Source organism: Hyperolius riggenbachi, chromosome 8 (genome assembly GCF_040937935.1).
Source record: "Hyperolius riggenbachi isolate aHypRig1 chromosome 8, aHypRig1.pri, whole genome shotgun sequence".
Taxonomy (NCBI): Eukaryota; Metazoa; Chordata; class Amphibia; order Anura; family Hyperoliidae; genus Hyperolius; species Hyperolius riggenbachi.
Window position 1 is genome coordinate 197,982,794 of NC_090653.1, and position 24,551 is coordinate 198,007,344.

The 24,551-nt window shown below is 45.1% G+C and overlaps 1 protein-coding gene across 1 annotated transcript in view; it reads right to left on the reverse strand.

Annotated features, from left to right (window-relative positions):
• Positions 1 to 16,621: 16,621 nt before the first annotated feature.
• Positions 16,622 to 24,551, reverse strand: part of FAAH2 (fatty acid amide hydrolase 2) — an 89,288-nt gene continuing 81,358 nt past the window's right edge. Inside the window, exons 8-10 of the mRNA XM_068248090.1 lie at positions 24,337 to 24,436; positions 19,607 to 19,801; positions 16,622 to 16,984 (exon numbers count right to left, since the gene is read on the reverse strand). Coding sequence (XP_068104191.1) covers positions 16,809 to 16,984; positions 19,607 to 19,801; positions 24,337 to 24,436 — 471 coding nt within the window. The 3' untranslated portion in view covers positions 16,622 to 16,808. The remainder of the gene's footprint in view (positions 16,985 to 19,606; positions 19,802 to 24,336; positions 24,437 to 24,551) is intronic.

Below are 24,551 nucleotides of genomic sequence, written 5' to 3' on the forward strand. Positions count from 1 at the left end.
CTTCTGCCTAAGTTAATTACAAGACACTCATTCACTATGGTAGTATGATTAAGTGTTGTGTGTTTTCACACTTGAACTGAACAATATCAGTCTCAGATTGTAAATGTTTCTAAAATTAAGGCATTTCAAAAGTGAGTAGTATTGGTCAGTAGTGAAAGAATAGTCAAAGTCAAAACTTCTGATCATGGGAAGAGTAAAGCTATACTAGTAGATGAGGCCCAACAGATAGATCCCTCTCAGATCACTATCTGATGAGAGAGGGAAAGTGAGAAGGCTATAGGTGCGTACACACGGACGACAGCAAGCCAACGACGGGTCCGTCTGCACCTACGAAAGTGCTTCCGGGCGGATCGTTCAGGAACAGCCTTCCCAGTCCGCCGACACATGCACTACAGTCTGCTGAAAACCCGCCCAGTGGAGGCACCCATATTTATTTCCTGTTAATACCAGTTGCCTGGCTGGCCTGCTGATCTCTGGCTGCAGTAGTGTCTGAATCACACACCTGAATCAAGCATGCAGCTAATTCAGTCACACTTCAGTCAGAGCACCTGATCCACATGCTTGTTCAGGGTTTATGGCTAAAAGTATTAGAGGCAGAGAATCAGCAGGACACCCAGGCAATCTGCATTGTTTAACGGGAAATACATATGGCAGCCTCTATATAACTCTCACCTTGGGTTCCCTTTAAAGAGAGCTTGAGGTGTGCTCAAAAAAAAAAAAGTAGGCTACCTGATCCGGGGGCTGAGCGGATCATGTCGCTGCAAAAACCGCCACTCCTGTGGACCACACTTCCCCACTTTCACCTATAGGTCACAACTCTGAAAAGAGATGTCTTGTATGTCTACACTTTATCTGATGAAGGGGACCCTCCGTGGCCCCGAAACAATTGTCATGTTGTGCATACAATAAAACTGCTTGGAACTTTGAACTGGTGTGCCAGCCGACCTTGAATTGCTTGTGTTGGACTGATGCCGCTTCTGCATCAAGGCTGAGCACCCGACTACAGAAACACGGCAAGGTGTGCCTGCCCAAAACCTGACATTGCTCTGAAATGAGAGATACATTCTCTCATCCAGCGTGCAGGGGGGCAGCGGGCACGGACAGGGAGAGAGAGCTTTCCAATGGCAGCTCTGGAACCCTGCAGGAACGCCCCTCGCGGGTGTTTTGAGCAGGGAATCCCTTTCCCTGTGTTTACCTCCGAGATAGCGACAAATAATTTCGCCAGTCTTTGGGGGGGGGGGGGCGGGCCTATAGCGCGGCGATGGGGTGGCAGGGAGTGGCAGTGTGCGGACACAGAGACATGTCATGAGGCAGAGAACATGTCCCATCTGCCCACCACGGGTTCTCTTTTAGGTCGGAGATTCCCTGTTTCTTGCAGACAGGTGGACCTCTTAAAGCAAGCAGGGACTTTGCCTTCCTCCAGTGACTTGGAGAAGATGGGCGCAAGTTGCTACGAGCAGGTTTTAAGGCAGGCTGGAGACAAGCCATTCGGGCCTCAGGCTTTCTTGGCGTTTAATGTAGGCAGGAGGCGCAGAACATCTGCCTCCCTCACCTCCAGGGAAGCAAAGCTTGTACTCAGGGTCAAACCTGCAGTACAATTTGCTGAAATCTGCTAGTTCAGAGCTGGTTGTTGCATGTTGGGGGGGGGGGGGCTTCTAGTTGGGGGCAGCTTTAAGCCCCTTCCAAACAGCTCGTGAGTCGTTCGAGCACAAGTTTTGTTTCATTCTCTCAGCAAACTCCTTTTTGGCAGCTCTCAGTTCACATTTAAGGTCATTCCTCGCCCTTCTGTAGTTCTCCAGTGTCCTTTTATAAACAAAATCAGGTTAATCGGCTATATCTGGCACCCTTTTATAGCCAAAACATGTACAGTGGAGGAAATAATTATTTGACCTCTCACTGATTTTGTAAGTTTGTCCAATGACAAAGAAATGAAAAGTCTCAGAACAGTATTATTTCAATGGTAGGTTTATTTTAACTGTGGCAGATAGCACATCAAAAGGAAAATCGAAAAAAATAACCTTAAATAAAAGATAGCAACTGATTTGCATTTCATTGAGTGAAATAAGTTTTTGAACCCCTACCAACCATTAAGAGTTCTGGCTCCCACAGAGTGGTTAGACACTTCTACTCAATTAGTCACCCTCATTAAGGACACCTGTCTTAACTAGTCACCTGTATAAAAGACACCTGTCCACAGAATCAATCAATCAAGCAGACTCCAAACTCTCCAACATGGGAAAGACCAAAGAGCTGTCCAAGGATGTCAGAGACAAAATTGTAGACCTGCACAAGGCTGGAATGGGCTACAAAACCATTAGCAAGAAGCTGGGAGAGAAGGTGACAACTGTTGGTGCGATTGTTCGAAAATGGAAGGAGCACAAAATTACCATCAATCGACCTCGCTCTGGGGCTCCACGCAAGATCTCACCTCGTGGGGTGTCAATGGTTCTGAGAAAGGTGAAAAAGCATCCTAGAACTACACCGGAGGAGTTAGGGCCTGTACACACTGCTGCGCTTGCGTTGCGTTTTTAAAAACGCAAGGTCTTTTGAAAAAGAATGAAAATCGTGATGACTTGTACACACTGGTGCGATGCGTTTTTAGAAAAACGCAATCGCAGTGCCTGCTGCGCTTTTTTAAGCGCAGCGCATGAAAAACACATGCGCTTGCGTTTTTGCCTGCGTTTTTCAGAAGTCAGTATCCCAGAAGACTCTGCAATCTCCTGATTCCTGTTGAAATGTAAACTAGAAAAAAAACAAAGGATTCTTTAGCCAATCAGCAATTACCAGAAAAACGCAAACGCACAAAAAACGCAGGCAAAAGCGCATGCGTTTTTAAAACTACAGGCACTTTAAAAACGCATGCGCTTGCGATTTTGCTTGCGTTTTTCAGTGTGTACAGGCCCTTAGTGAATGACCTCAAATTAGCAGGGACCACAGTCACCAAGAAAACCATTGGAAACACATTACACCGCAATGGATTAAAATCCTGCAGGGCTCGCAAGGTCTCCCTGCTCAAGAAGGCACATGTGCAGGCCCGTCTGAAGTTTGCCAATGAACACCTGAATGATTCTGTGAGTGATTGGGAGAAGGTGCTGTGGTCTGATGACTGTGTTTGGAGGAAGAAAAATGCTGCCTATGACCCCCAAAACACCGTCCCCACCATCAAGCATGGGGGTGGAAACATTTTGCTTTGGGGGTGTTTTTCTGCTAAGGGCACAGGACAACTTAATCGCATTAACGGGAAAATGGACGGAGCCATGTATCGTGAAATCCTGAACGACAACCTCCTTCCCTCTGCCAGGAAACTGAAAATGGGTCGTGGATGGGTGTTCCAGCACGACAATGACCCAAAACATACAGCAAAGGCAACAAAGGAGTGGCTCAAGAAGAAGCACATTAAGGTCATGGAGTGGCCTAGTCAGTCTCCGGACTTTAATCCAATAGAAAACCTATGGAGGGAGCTCAAGCTCAGAGTTGCACAGAGACAGCCTCGAAACCTTAGGGATTTAGAGATGATCTGCAAAGAGGAGTGGACCAACATTCCTCCTAAAATGTGTGCAAACTTGGTCATCAATTACAAGAAACGTTTGACCTCTGTGCTTGCAAACAAGGGTTTTTCCACTAAGTATTAAGTCTTTTATTGTTAGAGGGTTCAAAAACTTATTTCACTCAATGAAATGCAAATCAGTTGCTATCTTTTATTTAAGGTTATTTTTTCGATTTTCCTTTTGATGTGCTATCTGCCACTGTTAAAATAAACCTACCATTGAAATGATACTGTTCTGAGACTTTTCATTTCTTTGTCATTGGACAAACTTACAAAATCAGTGAGGGGTCAAATAATTATTTCCTCCACTGTATATTGGCTACATCTGGCACCAGATGTAATGCATTTAGAATAAAATAATTCTTAGCAAAATGTACCACCCTAAGAAAGCCTAATTAGTGGCAAAAAAAACAAGATATAAATTGTTCTGTTGTGATAAATAGTGATTGGCAAATGAATGGGAGGAGTGCTGAAAGGTGAAAATTGCTCTGGTAATTGTGGGAAAAACCCCCGTAGTAGTGAAGTGGTTAACACAGGACTTACAAACCGGTTCAACTTACAAACGATCTCCCGGAACTGAACTTGTTTGTAAGTAGGAGAACGCCTGTATTCAGGTTTGTTTATAAATAATTTATAATTTTTCAACCCCTCAAAACTAACTATAATGGGTTGACTATGACAAGGTCAAGTAACCTCTGAACCCAACTTAAAGAGAGTCTGAAGCGGGAATAAATCTCCCTTCAGCTCTTATATATAGCAGGGGCATGTGTGCTATCCCGTGGCTAAACAGGGGTCCCTTACCCCCCAAATCCCCTCGAAGTCCCGGGGATCACTTCCTGATTGAGGCAGGGCTAACGGCTGCAGCCCTGCCTCACGCGTGTCTGTCAGCGCATATCTTCGCCTCTCCCCCGCCCCTCTCAGTCTTCCTTCACTGAGAGGGGCGGGGGAGAGGCGGCGCTGTGCCACTGATAGACGGGCTGTGAGGCAGGGCTGCAGCCCTGCCTCCAGCAGCAGCAAGTTGGTCATAGATTTTGCAAGGGGGGATTTGGGGGGTAAGGGACCCCCGTTCAGCCGCGGGATAGTGGAGTTTTATATATAAGCTCTGAAGCAAGATTTATTCTCGCTTCAGAGTCTCTTTAAGTACTCTCTGGGGTGCACGTACCCTGTGCTGCAAAACTAAGTGCTAGAGATCTCCCTATATGTCTGCAGTCATGCACAATTAATACAGTATTGCTTTTTCATTGATAACTGAAACACGTACTTTCATGGCCGGATTTGTGGAAAGGCCCCCAAGGCCGGTTCCTAGGGCGCCTGATTGCCACAGGGCGGCTGTAGGTTAAGAGCCCTACACACCATTCCGCCCTGATAGTGATCTATAGGTGGGCTTGATCCATCTGCAGCCGCCCGCTTCGCCGTGCACACTGTAGCCTGTGCGTACGTGCAGGCAGTGCAGCGGGCAGCTAAACAGGAGCTGGCCAATAGCGGAACAGAGAGGGAGCTGTTAGGACCAGCAGGCAGCGGACGCACGCTCAATTCAGTCAGTCTAGTAGCCTTCTGTAACAGCTTGTTTACAGCTCCGAGCTCCTGTGCACACGTCTGTCTCCCGATCAGAAAGTTTCTGAAGCCACCTGAGCGGCTAGCACAAGCAGTAAAGTATGGAATCCCTATGAGTGCTGGTCTGCTGCTGATCGTCAGCCTTCCCCTCTCCACAAGGTACACAGTGACAGCCTGTAAAAATCTGCAGCCTCCGTAAGTTGTGCTGCAGATCTCTCCCGTCTCTAGTGTGCTTTTTAGCAAACACAGCAGCCTGTTTAAAGATAAAGATCAGCCAATATTGTGATGGGGTCAGAGGTCTGGTGGCTGCTGAGACAATCTGATGGGGCTGACACTGATCGAGGCAGCATGGGGGAAGGAGAGACCTCAGCTGTTGGCAAGATAAAGAGACTCTTACACACACTCTCTCTCCCTTACATACACACACACACACTCTCCCTTACACACACACACTCTCTCTCTTACACACACTCACACTATCTCTCTCTTACACACACACTCACACTCACACACTCTACCTTACATACACACACTCACACTCTCTCTTACACACACACACACACTCCCTTACACACACTCACTCACACTCTCCCTTACACACACTCACACTCTCTCTCTTACAAACTCACACTCTCTTACAGACACACTCACACTCTCTCTCTTACACTTACACACACACACACACACTCACTCGCTCTCTCTTACACACTCTCTCTCTTTCACACACACTCACTCACATGCTCACACACACACACACACACTCACACACTCTCTCACACTCTCTCTTACAGACACACTCACACTCTCTTACACTCACTCTCTCACACACACTCACTCTCTCTCTTACACACACACTCACTCTCTTACACACACACTCACACGCTCTCTCTTACACTCTCTCTCTCTTTCTCACACTCTCTCTCTCTCTCTCTAACACACACACACACACACTCTCTCTCTCTCTAACACACACACACACACACACACACACACACACACACACACACACACACACACACACACACACACTCACACTCACACTCTCTCACTCACTCACTCACTCACTCACTCTTTCTCTCTTTCACACACACTCACTCTTTCTTACACACACTCACACTCTCTCTTACACACACACTCACACTCTCTCTCTCTTAAACACACACACACACACACACACTCTCCCTTACACACAAACACTCACACTCTCTCTTACACACACACACTCACTCTCTCTCACACACACACTCTCCCTTACACACACTCACACTCTCTCACACACTCACACTCTCCCTTACACACACTTACACTCTCTCTTACAAACTCACACTCTCTCTTACAAACTCACACTCTCTCTTACAAACTCACACTCTCTCTTGCACTCACTCTCTCACACACACTCGCACACTCTCTCTTACACACTCTCTCTTACACACACACACACACACACACTCTCTCTCTCTCTCTCTCTCTCTCTCTCTCTCTCTCTCTCTCTCTCTCTCTCTCTCTCTCTCTCTCTCACACACACTCTCTCTCACTCAGTCTCTCTCTCACACACACTCTCTCTCACTCAGTCTCTCTCTCACACACACTCACACACACTCACTCCCCCTTACACACACTCACACTCTCTCACACACTCACTCACACGCTCTCTCTTACACACACACTCACTCACACACACTCTCTCTCTCTCTAACACACACACACACACACTCTCTCATACATTCTCTCTTTCTCTCTCACACACACTCACTCTCTCTCACACACACACTCTCTCTCTGACTGTCTCACAGACTCACTCACACCTCTCCCCCCACCCTCCCAAAGCAATCATGGAGCAAATAAAAATACATTATTTATAGATACCTCATTAGTGGGATACTACTGGATAGTACTGAGATTTCCCACATCTTTTTACACCCCACCATTACAGCACACAGTCCCTCTCTGGACGAATTAGCTTCGTTGGTATGTAAGTGCGACCCTGCCCAAGCATTTTCCATAGTGAACATGCACGATTATGGACCATGCATGCTTGGTAAACGTGCTTTCATCCTACTGGGCATGCAGGGACCTTACTTGTGCATGCCCAATATGGACACCCTTGTCCATGGCAGCACTTATTTGTTAATCATAACATTTTAATTCCTAATTCACTTTTTGGAGAATACGTTCTCCCACAGTAAAACAGAATGCCCCTGAGAAACTGTGGAAGTAACATTCTAATGTGGGCAGTATGGTGACTGAGTGGTTACCACTCTCACCTTGCAGCACCAGGTTCATAGCTCAAATACAAGCCAGGGCACTATTTGCATGGGGTTTGTACAATCTCCCCTTGTCTGGGTGGGTTTCCTCTGGGCATTCTGGTTTCCCCCCACATTCTAAAAGCATACAGATAACTTGTTTTCCCCTTAAAAAATGGAAGTCATTGGAATGATCCAACTTTACTTGTGCAGCCTCCCTGGGGGCATTACATTTAATTCAGAAAATGACTGGTTTTATTGTGGGAGAATGTTTGCGTTTGGAGTGAGTAGTTGGTAAAGATTTTGTTATTTTTATGGGGGGGGGCGGTTGGTGACATTGGGCCTTGGGTGGAGAATACTACAAATCCGGCCCTGCGTACTTTACTATCAGGGCCAGTGCTACCATTAAAGCAAAGGGGGCAATTGTCCCAGGGCCCCTGAGCCCTGCTGTGCCCATCCCCCCCCCCCCCAGGTCCTTCCACCAATTTGTGCCCCCAGGGCCCCTACACAATTTGATTCAGCATTGCAACTCACCCATCGTGGTGCGCTGCTCTGTCCTTGCTCCCTGTCTACATACCTAGTGGATACCTCTTCTTCATGACCTGCCATGTGTCATCCTATATAATAATCCCTAACTGTCCCTGTGTCGTCATTTTTCCGTGTCCATGTGAAAACTGAACTGCGCATGGGCGCGCAGTTCAGCTGGCTCACTCTGCGCTGCCCCTGTGGTTGCTAGGGGAACGGACGCACAGCGCAGAGCTGGGTGGATGACGCAGGGAAACAAGGACGACGATGACGTGGCCAGGGGGGTGGACGTGGGTGTGCACTGTCGCGGCGTTGACAGACCTAGAGCCCGTTTTGTAATAAATCACGTATGTATCATCAATAGGTCCCAGGGATCACAATGGGGGGGGGGGGGGGGGTGGAATGACCCTAGGGGCTGAATGTGCTGTTGGGTGGTGGGGGCCCCAGGTAGCCGTTTGCCCACTGGGGCTTGAACTGAGTTTAGGGCCAGGACGGCTTGAGGAAAGAGTTTTGGTGTCTGGAGGTTCTGGTGGCGATGGTTCTGAAGCGGCTGTCCAATGGGAGTCGATTGAGGAAGCAGTTTCCGAGGTGGGAGGAGTCTGCTGCAATCCTAGCTGCTCTAGATTGTAGGGTGGTCTGGTCCAGAGGGTAAAGTGTTGTGGTCAGATAACACCAAAACTGAACTCTGGCATCAACTCAACTCGTCATGTTTGGAGGAGGAATGTTGTCTAAATCCCCAGGAACATCATCCCCACTGTCAAACCTGGAGGTGGGCATATACTTTGAGGGTGTTTTTCTGCTAAAGTATTAATGAACAGGCACAGGCAATCCATCTAACATTCGGGGGGACGTGGCTGGGGCAGTGAGGCGGTGTCAAAGGGCCCATTCCAGAAAGATTTCATGCTGAAATCAATCCAAAATTGGCCTGCGGTTTAAGGCGTCCAACAAATCTCTCTTCCATCAGGGAAAGATCTGTCTCTTGGTTGATTGGCCACAAAAATCGCTAGATGTATGGGTACCTTTAGAGTAGTCCTCTATCAGGTTGGCACAGTTCTGAGGGATTTTGGCCCATTCTTCCATTGCAAACTTTTTTAGCTGATCCAAATTGCATGGTTTCTGAGCACGGACATTCACAACTGTTAGCAGTGGGGTACCGCAGGGGTCAGTAATTGGTTACTTAATCACTAGCCCCTGATGAGTCCTTGTGACAAAACGTGTTGAGCGGAGCTTCAGGGCGACATGGAGGCAGCATGCTGAGATGATCCAGAAATGCTGGACTTTTATATAGGACAGCCCCTGGATTGGCTCACTAGCGATCCCCTGTCATAGGCTGATGTCTATGAGAGAGGATCGCCCTGATTGGACATCGGGGGAGGGAGGGGATGGGGAAAAAAACCCAATTTTATTTAAAATAAAGTAACAATTACTTCAAAAAATAGCCTGGTCACTAGGGGGGGGGGGGGGGGTGTATCTGTGGGGAATGCTGTGGTCCTTAAGTGGTTAAAGAAAAGCATTTCTTTGTTACTGATAGAAGTCCTGTGCCCGACAATTTACTCTGCTTCATTTAACCCTCCTGGCGGTTTGTCACAATCCGCCAGGGGGCAGCAAATACGTTTTGTTTATTTTAAAAAAAAATTCTTCATGTAGCGAGATGAGGTCTCGCTACATGATAGCCGCTGCTCAGCGGCATCCCCCCAGCCCCTCCGATCGCCGCCGGCGATCGGAGATCAACAGATCCCGTTCAAAGAACGGGATCTGGAGGGCTTCCCCCGTCGCCATGGCGACGGGGCGGGATGACGTCGTGACGTCAAAGGGGACTCCGATCCACCCCACAGCGCTGCCTGGCACTGATTGGCCAGGCAGCGCACGGGGTCTGGGGGGGGCGGCTGCGGCGACGCGGGTAGCGGCGGCGATTGGGCACTGCACACAGCTAGCAAAGTGCAGCAAAAAAAAAATTATGCAAATGAGCGGTGCCTCCCGGCGGCATAGCCCGTGCTCAGCACGGGCTTACCGCCAGGGAGGTTAATGTTCTTACATGACATGCTGCAGCTCAGCACAATATCACACTGACTGGCTGTGAGTCTGTGACAAACTACCTGCTCACCCTCAGCCTCTCCATTCCTCCTCAGTCAGAACAGCAGTGCCACCTCCACTCTTCTGCTGTGCAAGTCAAATGAAACACTGCTGCTCTCCTGCCTCCCTCCTCCTCACTTACTGCCAGTCTCCTCACACAGCACTACAAGCTGCTTTTCTCCAATGACCTCTTCATCTCGCTGCTCCTCTTACTCTGATTGCATGCTGTTAGTATAAACCGTACAAACATGCTGCTCCTGTAATCTCTGTACCTGATGCAAATGTTTCACCTTGCTTCATGAGAGAGCCTGTCCTGGCCCTTCATTCTGGAGTAAAAACTGCAAGGATTAGCAACAATGGTTGTTAGCTATACAAACTAAGGCCCAATTCACTTTTTCTCTTGGGTAATAATTTTGCAACTTTTTTTTAAATCAACTATTCAGCACTTTGCAATTAAAAGTACCAAAGGTAGCTGAAAAAGGCACTAACAAAATTATTTTGAGTATTTTCTAGCTTGCTGTTGGTTTAATGGACATTTTATTGACAAGGTGTAAAAATCACCTTTGAGAAAACTTACGAAAAAAAGTGAATTGCACATGGGCCTGAGTGTCTGTCAATGAGCTCTAACCCTACCACTCTTGACAAAGTTTGTTATAGGCTGGGTGGAGAAGCTAAATATTTGATTCAGATATGCAGGACAAGCAATTTTAAAAAACCTGGGACATTATTCTTAGCTATTTGTAGAGATGAACTGGCTTAACCACTTGAGGACCCACCCGTTACCCCCCCTTAAGGACCAGCGTTGAATTCTGTGATCTGTGCTGGGTGGGCTCTACAGCCCCCAGCACAGATCAAACACCAGGCAGAGAGATCAGATCACCCCCCTTTTTTCCCCACTAGGGGGATGATGTGCTGGGGGGGTCCGATCTCTCGTGCCTGCGTGTGGCTGGCGGGGGGGGGGGGGGGCACCTCAAAGCCCCCCTTCACGGCGAAATTCCGCTTCCCCCTCTCCTACCTGGCCCCCTGGTGATCGGGGCTGCACAGGACGCTATCCGTCCTGTGCAGCCTGTGACAGGACGTCCCCTGTCACATGGCGGCGAACCCCGGCCGCTGATGGGCCGGGGATCGCCGATCTGCCTTACGGCGCTGCTGCGCAGCAGCGCCGTACAATGTAAACAAAGCGGATTATTTCCGCTTGTGTTTACATTTAGCCTGCGAGCCGCGATCAGCGGCCCGCAGGCTATTCACGGAGCCCCCCACCGTGAATTGACAGGAAGCAGCCGCTCACGCGAGCGGCTGCTTCCTGATTAATTAGCCTGCAGCCGGCCTGCAGCTGCCACTTTGCCGATGCGCGGTATGAGTGCGCGGTCGGCAAGTGGTTAAGCTATTACAAGTAGACCTCGGGTTATGTATGCCTGAGATCTGCCATTACAAATGTTGCACTGGTCAGATGACATCTCTTCCATAACAAAAGTAGTGGTGATGCAGACTGCAGAGAGCATCCCAGAAAGTCGTGGGACAGCCTTAGAGGTAAGAGAAGGCCATTGTGGTATTTGGAAGTCAGTGGCAGCAGTAGGGGACACCAAACAACAGTAGGAGCCACATGGTGGAGGCATAACTAGAAACCACTGGGCCCCCCTCTCCAACACCCCCAGAACCCCCCTCCCCCAATCAGGCAGGCTGGCAGCCCACTCCCTCCCCCGCAAATCAGAAATTAGGCAGGCAACACCCCACACACACACAAAAACAAATCATGTAGTAAACCAGTAAATCGTGCAGTAACTCAGACAGGCACCAGACTCAGCCACTCCCCGCCCCAAAAAACAGGAATTCCTCACAAAAAAAATGTATATATATATATATATATATATCCCGGGCAATGTGTGTATATATTTATATCATATAGTTACTGCACTGAGGCTCAGGGTTCCCCATGGCCATCTCTGCAGCCCCAGCCGCTCCTGTCCCCGACACAGCCACAGGCGATGTCACAAGCCTGCGCGCGCGCACACACACACACACGCAAGAAGGCTGTGTCTCACTAGTGGCAACGGGCAGTCAGGAGCATAGACTTCTTCTTCATCCTGGCCTGACTGCAACAGAGCATGGATTTGCGGCACGAAGGGATTACATTTCGGTGCGTGCATCTCTTGATCCTGCGTGCTTGAAGGGGTCGGGTAGCGGAGCTGATAAGGAAGCATCCAGGAGGTTAAAAAAAAAAAAAGCATGCCGCTCAGGACCTAGTGCCTGCCGCCACATGCTACAAAGCACACAGCCTGCTCGCAATGGCGGGCGACGGACCCCAGAGCCGGGTCTCTTCTAAGGCTCCTCCACCTCCGGGTCCCCCTGCGCCTGCATCCCTTGCAGGCTCTATAGTTACGCCTGTGGCTCTGAGCTATACCAACCCACATGTTCCATGATATGGGGGACTCTGGAAGCAAGGGGTAAGCAAAGCCTCCCCCACAACCCTTTACTGCATAGAAGTGAGGATGAACCTCTTGTCTTTGACATGTATGTAGGTGGTGGTAACTATCCCCCACGCATGTGGGGATAGGTCCTAGGGGGCTCCCAAGATGTCCATCCCCTTATCAGTTAAAGGTCTAGGAGGTAATTATTGACTCTCTACCTACTTAGATTAAATAGTTAAAAATATAACTATTTAAAAAAAAAAGCCCTTTATTTTCATCTGTAAAAAGATGCATCAGCTTCAGCCCGCTGTCTCCATGAAAACATCAGATGCCGCAGATACAAGCGTCAGGTCATCCTACTAGCGTTGACGTGTTCAGCTTATTTGAATTTGAAACCTCGTTCTGAATTGTTCTAGTCAGAACCTGCTTGTGGATAGTGGCAGGGGGATGCTAACTCACGTTTGTCGCTGCCTCTGCTCGCCACATCACATTTCACATAACTACATTACTTCCTCTTTCTGGCTTAAAAACAGGAAATGCTGAAGATCTGGAATGCAACATGGAGCGCAGTGGCCAGAGGCGGTAACAAGGGGGAGGTTAGCACTGACTGGAACATTTCAGAATGAGGAAGAATTCGGAACTAGATTCTGAGTTTGAAGAAGCTGAGAATATCAACATTACATCCTAGTATGTTGTAGTTTGCTGTAAGCACATGTACAGAATAGGTTTCCTCCTTTCTTTTACTGCTTACAATTATGCACATTTGAAGCTCTTGCAAACCACATAAAATGGACTGGTGTTTGACACCTGTGGTAGATACTTAAAATTACCAATAACTATGGCCACATTTTTTGCAGCTTTTTCAACCTGCTGCAGTAATCGTATTTCCTCATGGTTTATGTGTGGAGGTTTATTATATTCCCCAATAAGAAGAAAAAGTTAAAATTAAATTTTATTCAGATGTTTATATTCGGTTGGTCCATAAAACTTCACAATTCATTCATTCAAACTTTCTTATCCATGTATGTATGATGTTCATGTAGTGGGCAGGACCCTTGTGTTCATTAAATTTTTTACAGTATATTTCTTAGCTTTTTCAATCAGTTGCAGTAACTATAGTTCCATGTTGTTTATATGGTGATACTTAAAGAGTAACTGTCAGGCTGCAGAAGCTAATTTAAACCTCTATTCTCCTGTGTTAAACAGTTTAGACGGAAGCCAAAAAGGCAATAGTGAAGATAAAAATCTCTCTTACATTTGATGTGTGCTTATCAGCAAAGCTGTTAGACCCAAGCTCTTAAGAGGACGCAAGCCGCAAACCATACTGCAAAGCATTCTGGGGCCCTCCCCTCGGCTGCTAATGAGAAGTTACAGGGTCAAGTAACAATAGAATGTAACTCAGTCCAGCGCACAGCACTGATAAATCTCCCAGCAGAGTACACTGCAGGAGTCCGCTATTGTTCCTAGCCACATGGCTAGTTAATATTCACTGCAAACTAGTGTTATTCAGTACGAGCTTTTCTGTGATCAGGAAGCAGGGAGGACATGACGACACATTTGGCTTCATAGGAGACAGACAAACATGGAGCCTGCCATGAGCTGTCAGGAGCATCATTCTCTGCATATACTATATAAAAATTCTGTGAAATCCAAATGTGGACAGTGAAATGCATATGTAATGTAAGTACAGCCTATATTTAGCTGCTGATATATGTGTTTATTTTCTCTGAGACCTTATACCTAACAGCTCCTCTTTAAAACATACCCCTATAAGCAATCTACAGGGGTTGGACAAAATAATGGAAACACCCTAACATTTTGGCATCATTATCTTTGAACATGTTTTAAGCAATCAAAACTTGACATATGTTAATTTTTTTGTTTATTATTTTTGTTATTTGATATGTTTAAATAATTGTTTTTTACAGATATTTAAACCAAAGTTGGTTGTAATTTATAAAAATGGCAGATCTCTCAGACTTTCAAAGAGGGCAAATTGTTGGTGCTCGTATGGCAGGCGCTACTATAACAGAAACTGCCTGAATGCTTGGCATTTCAAGAGGTACTGTTTCAAAAGTAATGACCGCCTTTGAAAGAGAAGGAAAAACATCCTCAGCAAAGCACAGTTGTGGCCGAAAGTCAAAGTTGTCTGATAGAGACCGTTGGACTCTACATCGAATTGTTAGAAAAGATTGCAAGACCACAGCTCTTAAAAGCAGAGCTGAATGAACACCTACAGAACCCAGTTTCCACAAAAACTGTTCGTCGGGAACTGCACAAATCTGGATTCCACAGAAGAACTGCAATTAGAAAACCTCTGCTCTCAAAGACAAATGTTTCAAAGTGTTTAGAGTGGTGTAGAAACCACCAGAATTGGTCCCTCGAGCAGTGGAAAAATGTGATTTTCTCTGACGAATCATCGTTTACCTTTTTTCCGACCTCCAGCCTAGTTTACGTTTGGAGACAGCTGAAAGAAGCATCTCATTCAGACTGCCTTCTCCCAACGGTAAAATAGGGTGGGGGTTCTGTGATGATCTGGGGTGCTATTTCTTGGAAATCCGCCGGGCCAATGATTTCCCTTCATGGAAGAATTAACAGCCGAGACTATTTAGGAATTTTGGGTGACCAAGTTCATCCTATAGTTCAAGAACTGTTTCCGGAGGGGAATGCCATCTTTCAAGATGATAATGCCCCAATTCATACAGCTAGAATTATTAAAGAATGGCACTAGGAACATTCTAATGAAATTGAGCATCTCATCTGGCCACCACAATCCCCAGACCTCAATATTATTGAGCATTTATGGTCGTTATTAGAGATTCAAGTAAGAAGTCGATTTCTGCCGCCATTGTCTCTAAAAGAACTGGAGAGTGTTTTAACTGAAGAATGGGCTAAAATTCCTTTGGAAACAATTCACAATTTGTATAAATCAATACCTCGGAGAATTGAGGCTGTAATTGCCGCAAAAGGTGGACCTACACCATATTAAAATATATTTTGTTTTCAAGGTGTTTCCATTATTTTGTCCAACCCCTGTACATCTCTTAGTTTCTGCATGAAACACCTTCACAGTCCTCAGCGAAGTCTTCATTCATAATGAGTGATAAAGAAATTAAATATACAGACTCATCCTTTTCTATCTGATCTGTCTTTTCTATTCACACTATATCTCTCCATATTTACCATCCAATCGTGGCTACCAATCATCCATGTTGTAGTTAATGTAGCGATGTATGGGCAGATTCGACCAAAAGACAAATCTCTCCCTAATCGAATCTGATGAGAGAGATCTGTCAGCTGTCCATACACCACAGGCCGAATCCCGATCAATTTCATGCTGAAATCGATCCTGAATCGGCCTTGTGATGCCACATCCGTCCGCCTCGCCACCCCAACGCCATCCCCAATGTTAAAATGTCCCCCCGGTGCTCCGTGCAAAGTATACATTACCTGTCTGCGGCATCCGCTTGTCCTCAGCTGCTTCCGGGATTCCTCCTCTGCATACACGTGCACCCCCGTGACGTCACACATGTGCACCCTTACTAAGAAACCACGTGGGGCGTGAGTGTATGCAGAAGAGGAATCCCGGAAGCCAGCGGGGACAAGCGGAGGCCACAGAGAGGTAATGTATACCTTGCACGGGGCACCGGGGGGACATTTATCAATGGGGACAGCACTAGGGGGTTCGTGGATATTCGCAAAATTGCACGCCATTCCCGCCGCGCACCCGATCAAGCAAGTAGGCCCAACATCTTGCAGCATGCGCGATCGACAATGCGACCAATTTTCGCACCAAAATCGGTTGCATTGTCGGTCGGGCATGCTCTTGGCAGCAGCGATTTTTATCCAGTTCAATTATAATAATCTAATCGGATGGTCGATCGGCCGGCAAGTCGCCTGATATATGGCCACCTTTCCTTCAATAATACCATAATCTTTATCTCTCATCAGTAACTTAAATTCATTCATTTTATTTGAAAGGCTTCTTTCATTGGTTAGCATTCTTTTTGTTTTTACCATCCCATTTTACTTTTTTAGTAGTGCTTGATGGGGCAGTATAAAGTTATTTGTAAATTGCACTATGTAACAACATTTTTTTGTGTGTCTTCTATTTCCCAAAATAAATGTCATGTAAATGCTGCTTTACGCTCCTAAATGAGTCCCACCTGTCCCATAACTTTTTCAGAACCCATTCTATAACACTTTTGGTTTATAGATGTTCATTTTTACACAAACTTATGTAAATAACAGCAGTAGGTCATTAACTGTAATTAATGTTTTACAGTCCAGAGGTAATTTAATTAAATGAAGGTCTGGATTATATATATGCAAGCTTTTGTTTAAGGAATGCTCAACAAAATTATTTATCAAAAAAAGGTACAGGATTTGCCTGTACAGCAACTCAACATCTTCATAACAAAAAGCATCACAATCCAGGATTGTTTCAGGATTTAAGTGTCAGTTTTTTTCAGGTTTCCTCCAACCTCCAAAAGCCTTTTCTAGATATTGTGCAACAGCCAGAGTTAGATGATCATTGTACTGTGTAGAAATTATTTGTACTCCCAGTGGTAGTCCATCTTCACTAAGTCCCAGTGGGCACTGAGTGACTGGAAGTCCTAATACATTGAAAATGCCTGTGGAGAAAAAGCATAGGTATAATCAATCATTATTCATTATTCTTAATCTTTTTTTTTAAATAACATTATGCTGATTTTGTAAAATGTATAATCATTATAATTATTTAAGGGCGTCGTTCACAATAGAGGAGTAATCTACTAACACTACTCATGTGAATATTAAAGGATAACTGTGAAATGTAATGGATTTATGCATTGGGTTAGTTTACCACTTTAGGCTCTGCAACAATATACCTATGTCTGTTCTGGAGCATCTTTAGGCTCCAGGATGTAGATATGTGGCCTGCATTAATGAGCACAACACACATCTGTGCTCATTACCCCTTCCCCCTACCTACACAAATCAGAAAAGCTCTGCTTAGAGTCTGATCCCCCCTTAACCCCCCCCCCCCCCCTCCCCCTTGCAGAGCTCAGCAAAACAGAAGAGATGCTGGAAGAAGCATTTCTCGCCTCGCCTCTCCTGGCTCCAGCAACGATCATGGCTCCCCTCCACCGCAACCTGCTCTGCACTGCCGAATAGACCAAGTCCAGGCGATAATTAGGAACTGGCTGGGGTATTGCACACAGATGGGAGCCATGATTGTTGCTGGAACCAGAAAAAGAGTGATGCTTCTTCCAGCATTGCTTCCGTGTTGCTGATCTCTACATTGGGGGTGGGGGGGCAACCAAATACTGCAGAACTCTTGGATATCTCTATAGGAGGGGGTACCCGATACTGGGGGCAAGCTTCCTATGGGGGGCTAATACTTGGAGCACATGTGGCTATCTATACTGAGGGAGGCCTAATACTGAGGGCACATCAAGCTTCCTATGGGGGCTAATACTTGTAGCACATGTGGCTATCTATACTGAGGGGGGCTAAAACTGGGGGCACATCAGGCTACGTATGAGGGGGCTTTTACTTGGCACATCTGGCTACCTCTATAGGGAGTAACCTAATAATAGGGATAAATCAGGCTACCTGTTGGGGGGGGGGGGGGGGGCGCTAATATGGGGCACATCTGGCTATCTATACTGGGGGGGATCTATCTATACTTGGGATCTTTACTAGAAAGCGCTGCGTAATATGTTGGCGCTTTATAAATACAATAAATAAATAAATAGAAAGGGGGGCTACCTAATACTGGGGGCACATCAGGCTACGTTTTACAATAAAATATACTTTTTAACCAAGCCCACTTTTACAGCCATGACCTGTGCATAGTAAAAGTATTAATAAACCTTTTATCCACAATTTTTACTATTACTAAATACTATTACTATTTTCTCAGTTCAAAGAGAAAAGTGCATACTATTGCATAAACCCACCTTTATTTCAAAAATCTAAATATCAACACCATAACTTGTGTTAGGAACATAATTTACATCTTGTGACTGGAGAAATAGCCTAATAAAAGTTGTGTTTTTGAACTACATTAGCACTTTTTTATTATTTTTAAACCGTAATTGGTAAAAACTAGAAATTTTATTTTCTATTTTTTCCAATTGCAATGCATTTAGGTGTCATAAGTAGGGCTAAAGTAGTTACTGATTAAATAGGGACATAGCTAAAGCAACAAAACTGCTCTGATCCATAAGGGAGGAAACAAGGTATTGTGGTTGGCATTTGATATACTGTATATAACTAACTTTTTTACTTTACTGTAGTTTTGTTTTTTAAATCCAATTCAGCTTTGCTGTATCACTTGTAATATCCTCACTATGGAGCCTTTGGGGATAAACTCACAGCTGAACTCTGGTCCCCTACCTTTCGTATCCTTACCTCTCCCTCTGTCTAGATTGTAAGCCTTTGGGCAGAGTCCACCTCCTTTTGTGTCCTACCTGATCATGCACCTCCATTACTGTGAACCCATACTATGCATCTGAGTGAACCTAACTTGCATAATCTCCATGCTCCATCCAGTGACTGACTAAGCATTACCTTGTACTCATACTGTGCTGCATAATCTGGTCTTTCTTGTATTCCTGTATTGTCATTTTGCTGTATGTCACCCCTAAATATTGTCTGTAACCTAAACTACTGTCCAGCGCTGCGTAATATGTTGGTGCTTTATAAATACAATAAATAAATAAAATAAATAACAGGAAACGCCTTAATAAATGGTTCATGTAGGCAATAAAGGCTGTCATCTCAATTTTTCACAATATTGTGCCCTTATGGTTGGTTCACAATATCTCTGCTACCCAGAATTTTAATGGATCAGACAGAACATGGATTAATAATGATCTCAATGATTTTCTATGGGACAGTTCACTTTGATGCATTCTGTTTTTGTCCGTTGCAGATAAGTCCCCACAGCATGCATTTTTCTAGACAGTGAATTGCATTGCCATTCAGCTGATGAATGGCATGTCTCCACTCTGGACAGATAGTGGACGATTCAACAGTGACACAAGTGTTGCACAAAAAATGCATACAAGCATTGATTTTTAGTCTGAACCCAGCCTTATAGTGGCATACCTTATAAGATAGCTACACCCGCTTATGGTCAAGCAGAAAAAAAGAAATGTATATTTCACTTTGGTCTATAGAACAAGCATTTCAGCGAAGGAGAGGTCATAGAAGGCCTGTAAAAATGTAGCATATTACATATTGTAGAAACAACTGAAGGTGCTTACCAGTGTATGCAAAGTTGAAAGGCATTGCAAGAGGTTCATGGTGTTTTGGGGCAATCTTAGGATGAGAAGGATATATAAGAACGCCATCATTCCCAAGCAATGTATTTAGTTCTTCTTTGAGGTTTTTACCTTTTTGTACCATTATTGCGTTCCCCTGAGTATTTACATTGGCTAAAGTCTCGACTAAAGCCAGGCCTATTAAAAACATTGAAAAAAAGAGCAGTCAGTATATCTATAAGAACAATCAAGAAAACCTGTATCGATCTGAGGAATTATCAGAGAGGTAAGAAGAAGAAAAAAAATACTGGAGCAGGCAAGTGAAGGCTTAAAGGGAACCTAAACTGAAGTTAAGAAACGAGTTTAACTCATCTGGGTCTCCTACCAGCCTCCTGCAGCCACCCTGGGCCCGCACTGTCACTAAGTGATCCTCCAGTCCCCCGCCGGCAGACTGGCGAGTTGAAGGCCACTGCGAACGCGTGTCCGTGGCTGCGCGTCTTCGATCATCCATCGCCGGGAGCATTCTACGCATGCGCAGTAGAGATTGTTATGTACTGCACATCCGCAGACCGCTCCTGTCCATGGGACCTCAATCAGGAGGCGCAGATACCAGGACCGCACATCCAAATGAAAGAGGGTCACTGCGGGGGTCGGAAGATTGCTTTGTGACAGCGCGGACACAGAGCAGCTGCAAGGGTCTGGTAAAAGACCCAGGTAAGTTTAAGTCTTTTTTTTTTTTTTTCTTCAGTTTAGGTTCACATTAAAGGAAAAAAATCCCACAAATCCCCTTTTTGAAGTGAAACAGAGTAACTAAGCAATTAGGGGTGACCCAAACCACTAGGAATGTATAGGGGGATAAAAGAGACCAAAATGCCCTCCTATTAAAAAGCAATGCTTGCTTTGCCTTCTTAACCACTTAGTTTGAAGTTAGTTTGAAGGACTGCAGTCATAAAACCCCTTAAGGACCAGAGCCTTTTTTTCCATTCAGACCACTGCAGCTTTAACGGTTTATTGCTCGATCATACAGCCTACCATCTAAATGAATTTTACCTCCTTTTCTTGTCACTAATACAGCTTTCTTTTGGTGCTATTTGATTGCTGCTGCGAGTTTTAGTTTTTATTATATTCATCAAAAAAGACAGAAATTTTGTCAAAAAAATGTTTTTTTTTACTTTCTGTGCTGACATTTTTCAAATAAAGTAAAATTTCTGTATACATTTTTGTCCAAATTTATTCTGCTACATGTCTTTGATAAAAAAAAATCCATTCAGTGTATATTTATTGGTTTGGGTAAAAGTTATAGTGTTTACAAACTATGGTGCCAAAAGTGAATTTTCCCATTTTAAAGCATCTCTGACTTTTCTGACCACCTGTCATGTTTCATGAGGTGCTAAAATTCCAGGATGTTATAAATACCCCTCAAATGACCCTATTTTGGAAATAAGACATCCCAAAGTATTCACTAAGAGGCATGGTGAGTTCATAGAAGATTTTATTTTTTGTCACAAGTTAGCGCAAAAATGACACTTTGTGACAAAAAAAAAAAGAAAAAAAAAGTTTCCATTTCTTCTAACTTGCGACAAAAAAAATGAAATCTGCCACGGACTCATTATGCTCCTCTCTGAATACCTTGAAGTGTCTACTTTCCAAAATGGGGTCATTTGTGGGGTGTTTACTGTCCTGGCATTTTGGGGGGTGCTAAATTGTAAGCACTCCTGTAAAGCCTAAAGGTGCTCATTGGACTTTGGGCCCCTTAGCGCACTTAGGGTGCAAAAAAGTGCCACATATGTGGTACCGCTGTACTCAGGAGAAGTAGTATAATGTGTTTTGGGGTGTATTTTTACACATACCCATGCTGGGTGGGAGAAATATCTCTGTAAATGACAATTTTTTGATTTTTTTTTTACACACAATTGTCCATTTACAGAGAGATTTCTCCCACCCAGCATGGGTATGTGTAAAAATACACCCCAAAACACATTATACTACTTCTTCTGAGTACGGCGATACCACATGTGTGACACTTTTTTGCAACCTAGGTGTGCTAAGGGGCCTAACGTCCTATTCACAGGTCATTTTGAGGCATTTGTTTTCTAGACTACTCCTCACGGTTTAGGGCCCCTAAAATGCCAGGGCAGTATAGGAACCCCACAAGTGACCCCATTTTAGAAAGAAGACACCCCGAGGTATTCCGTTAGGTGTATGGCGAGTTCATAGAAGATTTTTTTTGGTCACAAGTTAGTGAAAAATGAAACTTTGTGAAAAAACAATAAAAATCAATTTCCGCTAACTTTTGACAAAAAATAAAATCATCTATGAACTCTTCATACACCTAACAGAACCATGAGTAGTCTGGAAACCAAATGTCTCAAAATTACTGTTCAGGGGTATAAGCATCTGCAAATTTTGATGACAGGTGGTCTATGAGGAGGCGAATTTTGAGGAACCGGTCATAAGCAGGGTGGCCTCTTACATGACAGGTTGTATTGGGCCTGATCTGATGGATAGGAGTGCTAGGGGGGTGACAGGAGGTGATTGATGGGTGTCTCAGGGGGTGGTTAGAGGGGAAAATAGATGCAATCAATGCACTAGGGAGGTGATCGGAAGGGGGTCTGAGGGGGATCTGAGGGTTTGGCTGAGTGATCAGGAGCCCACACGGGGCAAATTAGGGCCTGATCTGATGGGTAGGTGTGCTAGGGGGTGACAGGTGGTGACAGGAGGTGATTGATGGGTGTCTCAAGGTGTGATTAGTGGGGGGAATAGATGCAAGCAATGCACTGGCGAGGTGATCAGGGCTGGGGTCTGAGGGCGTTCTGAGGGTGTGGGTGGGTGATTGGGTGCCCTAGGGGCAGATAGGGGTCTAATCTGATGGGTAGCAGTGACAGGTAGTGACAGGGGGTGATTGATGGGTAATTAAAGGGTGTTTAGAGGAGAGAACAGATGTAAACAATGCACTTGGGAGGTGATCTGACGGCGGGTCTGCAGGCGATCTGATGGTGTGGGTGATCAGATTGCCCGCAAGGGGCAGGTTAGGGGCTGATTGATGAGTGGCAGTGACAGGGGGTGATTGATGGGTGATTGACAGGTGATCAGGGGGGATAGATGCATACAGTGCACAGGGGGGGGGTGTCTGGGGAGAATCTGAGGGGTGGGGGGTGATCAGGAGTCCCCAGGGGGCAGTTTAGGGACTAAAAAAAAATAGCGTTGACAGATAGTGACAGGGAGTGATTAATGGGTGATTAGGGGGGTGATTGGGTGCAAACAGTGTCGTCGCGGGTGGGCGGAGCCTATTGCCGGCGGATGCGCGCGCATCCCAGCGCGCGATCCCCGGCAACACAGTGTCCCAGGACCCGACGCCAATGTGGTACTGGGGCTGCCACTTTGCCGCCGCCAATGTACAGTGGGCGGTCGGCAAGTGGTTAGAACAGAAGGAAACTTGCAATAATTCAGCTATAAGTAAACATTTGTGGTACTCCAGCGGTTCTGGATGCGAACCTGGCTTACAGGGGCGAAAAGAGATAATTTGCATATTTGGTAGTGGTGCATTGTGGGTAACCTCAAATGTTCACTTATAGCTGAATTATTGCAAGGGCAAGTTTCCTTGTATGTCAAAGATAAATAAGACAGTATGTCAAAGATAAATAATGCTCAGCGCTCTCTATTGCACTCTGGCACACTGTGAAGCCTGCAGACACCCCGTACTCAATATTGGAGACAGTGACCATCACTCCAAAAAAATATATGCAGGAGTCAGGGCTAAGTTCAAACACGGGGGATACACTTGATTGCAACAACTCAAAATCATTAAAAATAAAACGCAAACTCACATTGTGGTCCATGCACAATGGACCCTTTTGCTTTAAAACACATCAATACACTATTGCACAATAACCGGTAAAGTGCTAAAAGTATTAGAGGCAGTGGATCAACAGGACAGTCAGGTTATGTGCATTATTTAAAGTGTAACTGTAGGGCATAAAATAAAAAATTCAAGTCTTTATTTTTATCAGGTAAACAAGTAAAAAGTATGCTAACCAAGCATCCTCTTAACATTTTCTTCTTGATAAAAGATGATTCTCCAGTTTACCTGACTCTTATTTGGTACAAAGGAAGCTTCAGGGCAGGCTAGGTTGTCTTTTTTTTTAATTTCCCCTCAGACTTAACTAATGCAGCCTGATTGGCTGAAGCCTCTTTCTCTCTTGTTTTCCCCTCCCACACCTCTGTTTCTCTCTGATTGGCCAATATTTCTCATGCAGAGACAATGCACTTTCTATTGCAGAGCTGGGTGGGAGTGCCTGAAGACGGGGAGGAGGGTGGGCAATGCATACACAATCAGGCAGAGGAGAGTAACGGAGGAAATTACATCAGGATTGGCTTCAAAATAGACACAGTTAAGATGGAGAATACTAAGAATGATTTTCTCTTTTTTTACTATAGAAAAATCACTAAAATCAAAACGTGGACAGTGCAACACGTTATGTAAGTAGAGCAAGTATTTATCGACGTATGTGTTTTTTTCTGAGATAGTATGGCTGACAGCTCCTCTTTAAAAGAAAATTAATACGGCAGCCTCCATATGTCCCTCACCTTGGGTTCCCTTTAAAGTTAAAAAAATCTGACCAACAAGATAAAGTAAAATTGTGTTTTTATTAGAAAGAATATAATGTGACTGGACAGAGACCTACATACATTATCCTATCTACTAGACAAATATTGTACACAATCCTTCTCACCTATTGCTGGCAATGTGAACTTGGATAAACCAAAAATCCATTTTAGAAGTTCCCAACTTGGCCACAAACTCTTTCCATCAGCCATTAAATGTGAAAAACTCTGAAGGTAGAGAGAATGACAATTCAGTTTATCATTACAGTAGTTAAAGTTATAAGGTCTTGGCAAACAGACCTGTGCTTAACACATCTTGTGTAATGATCATGGGGAAGAAGTA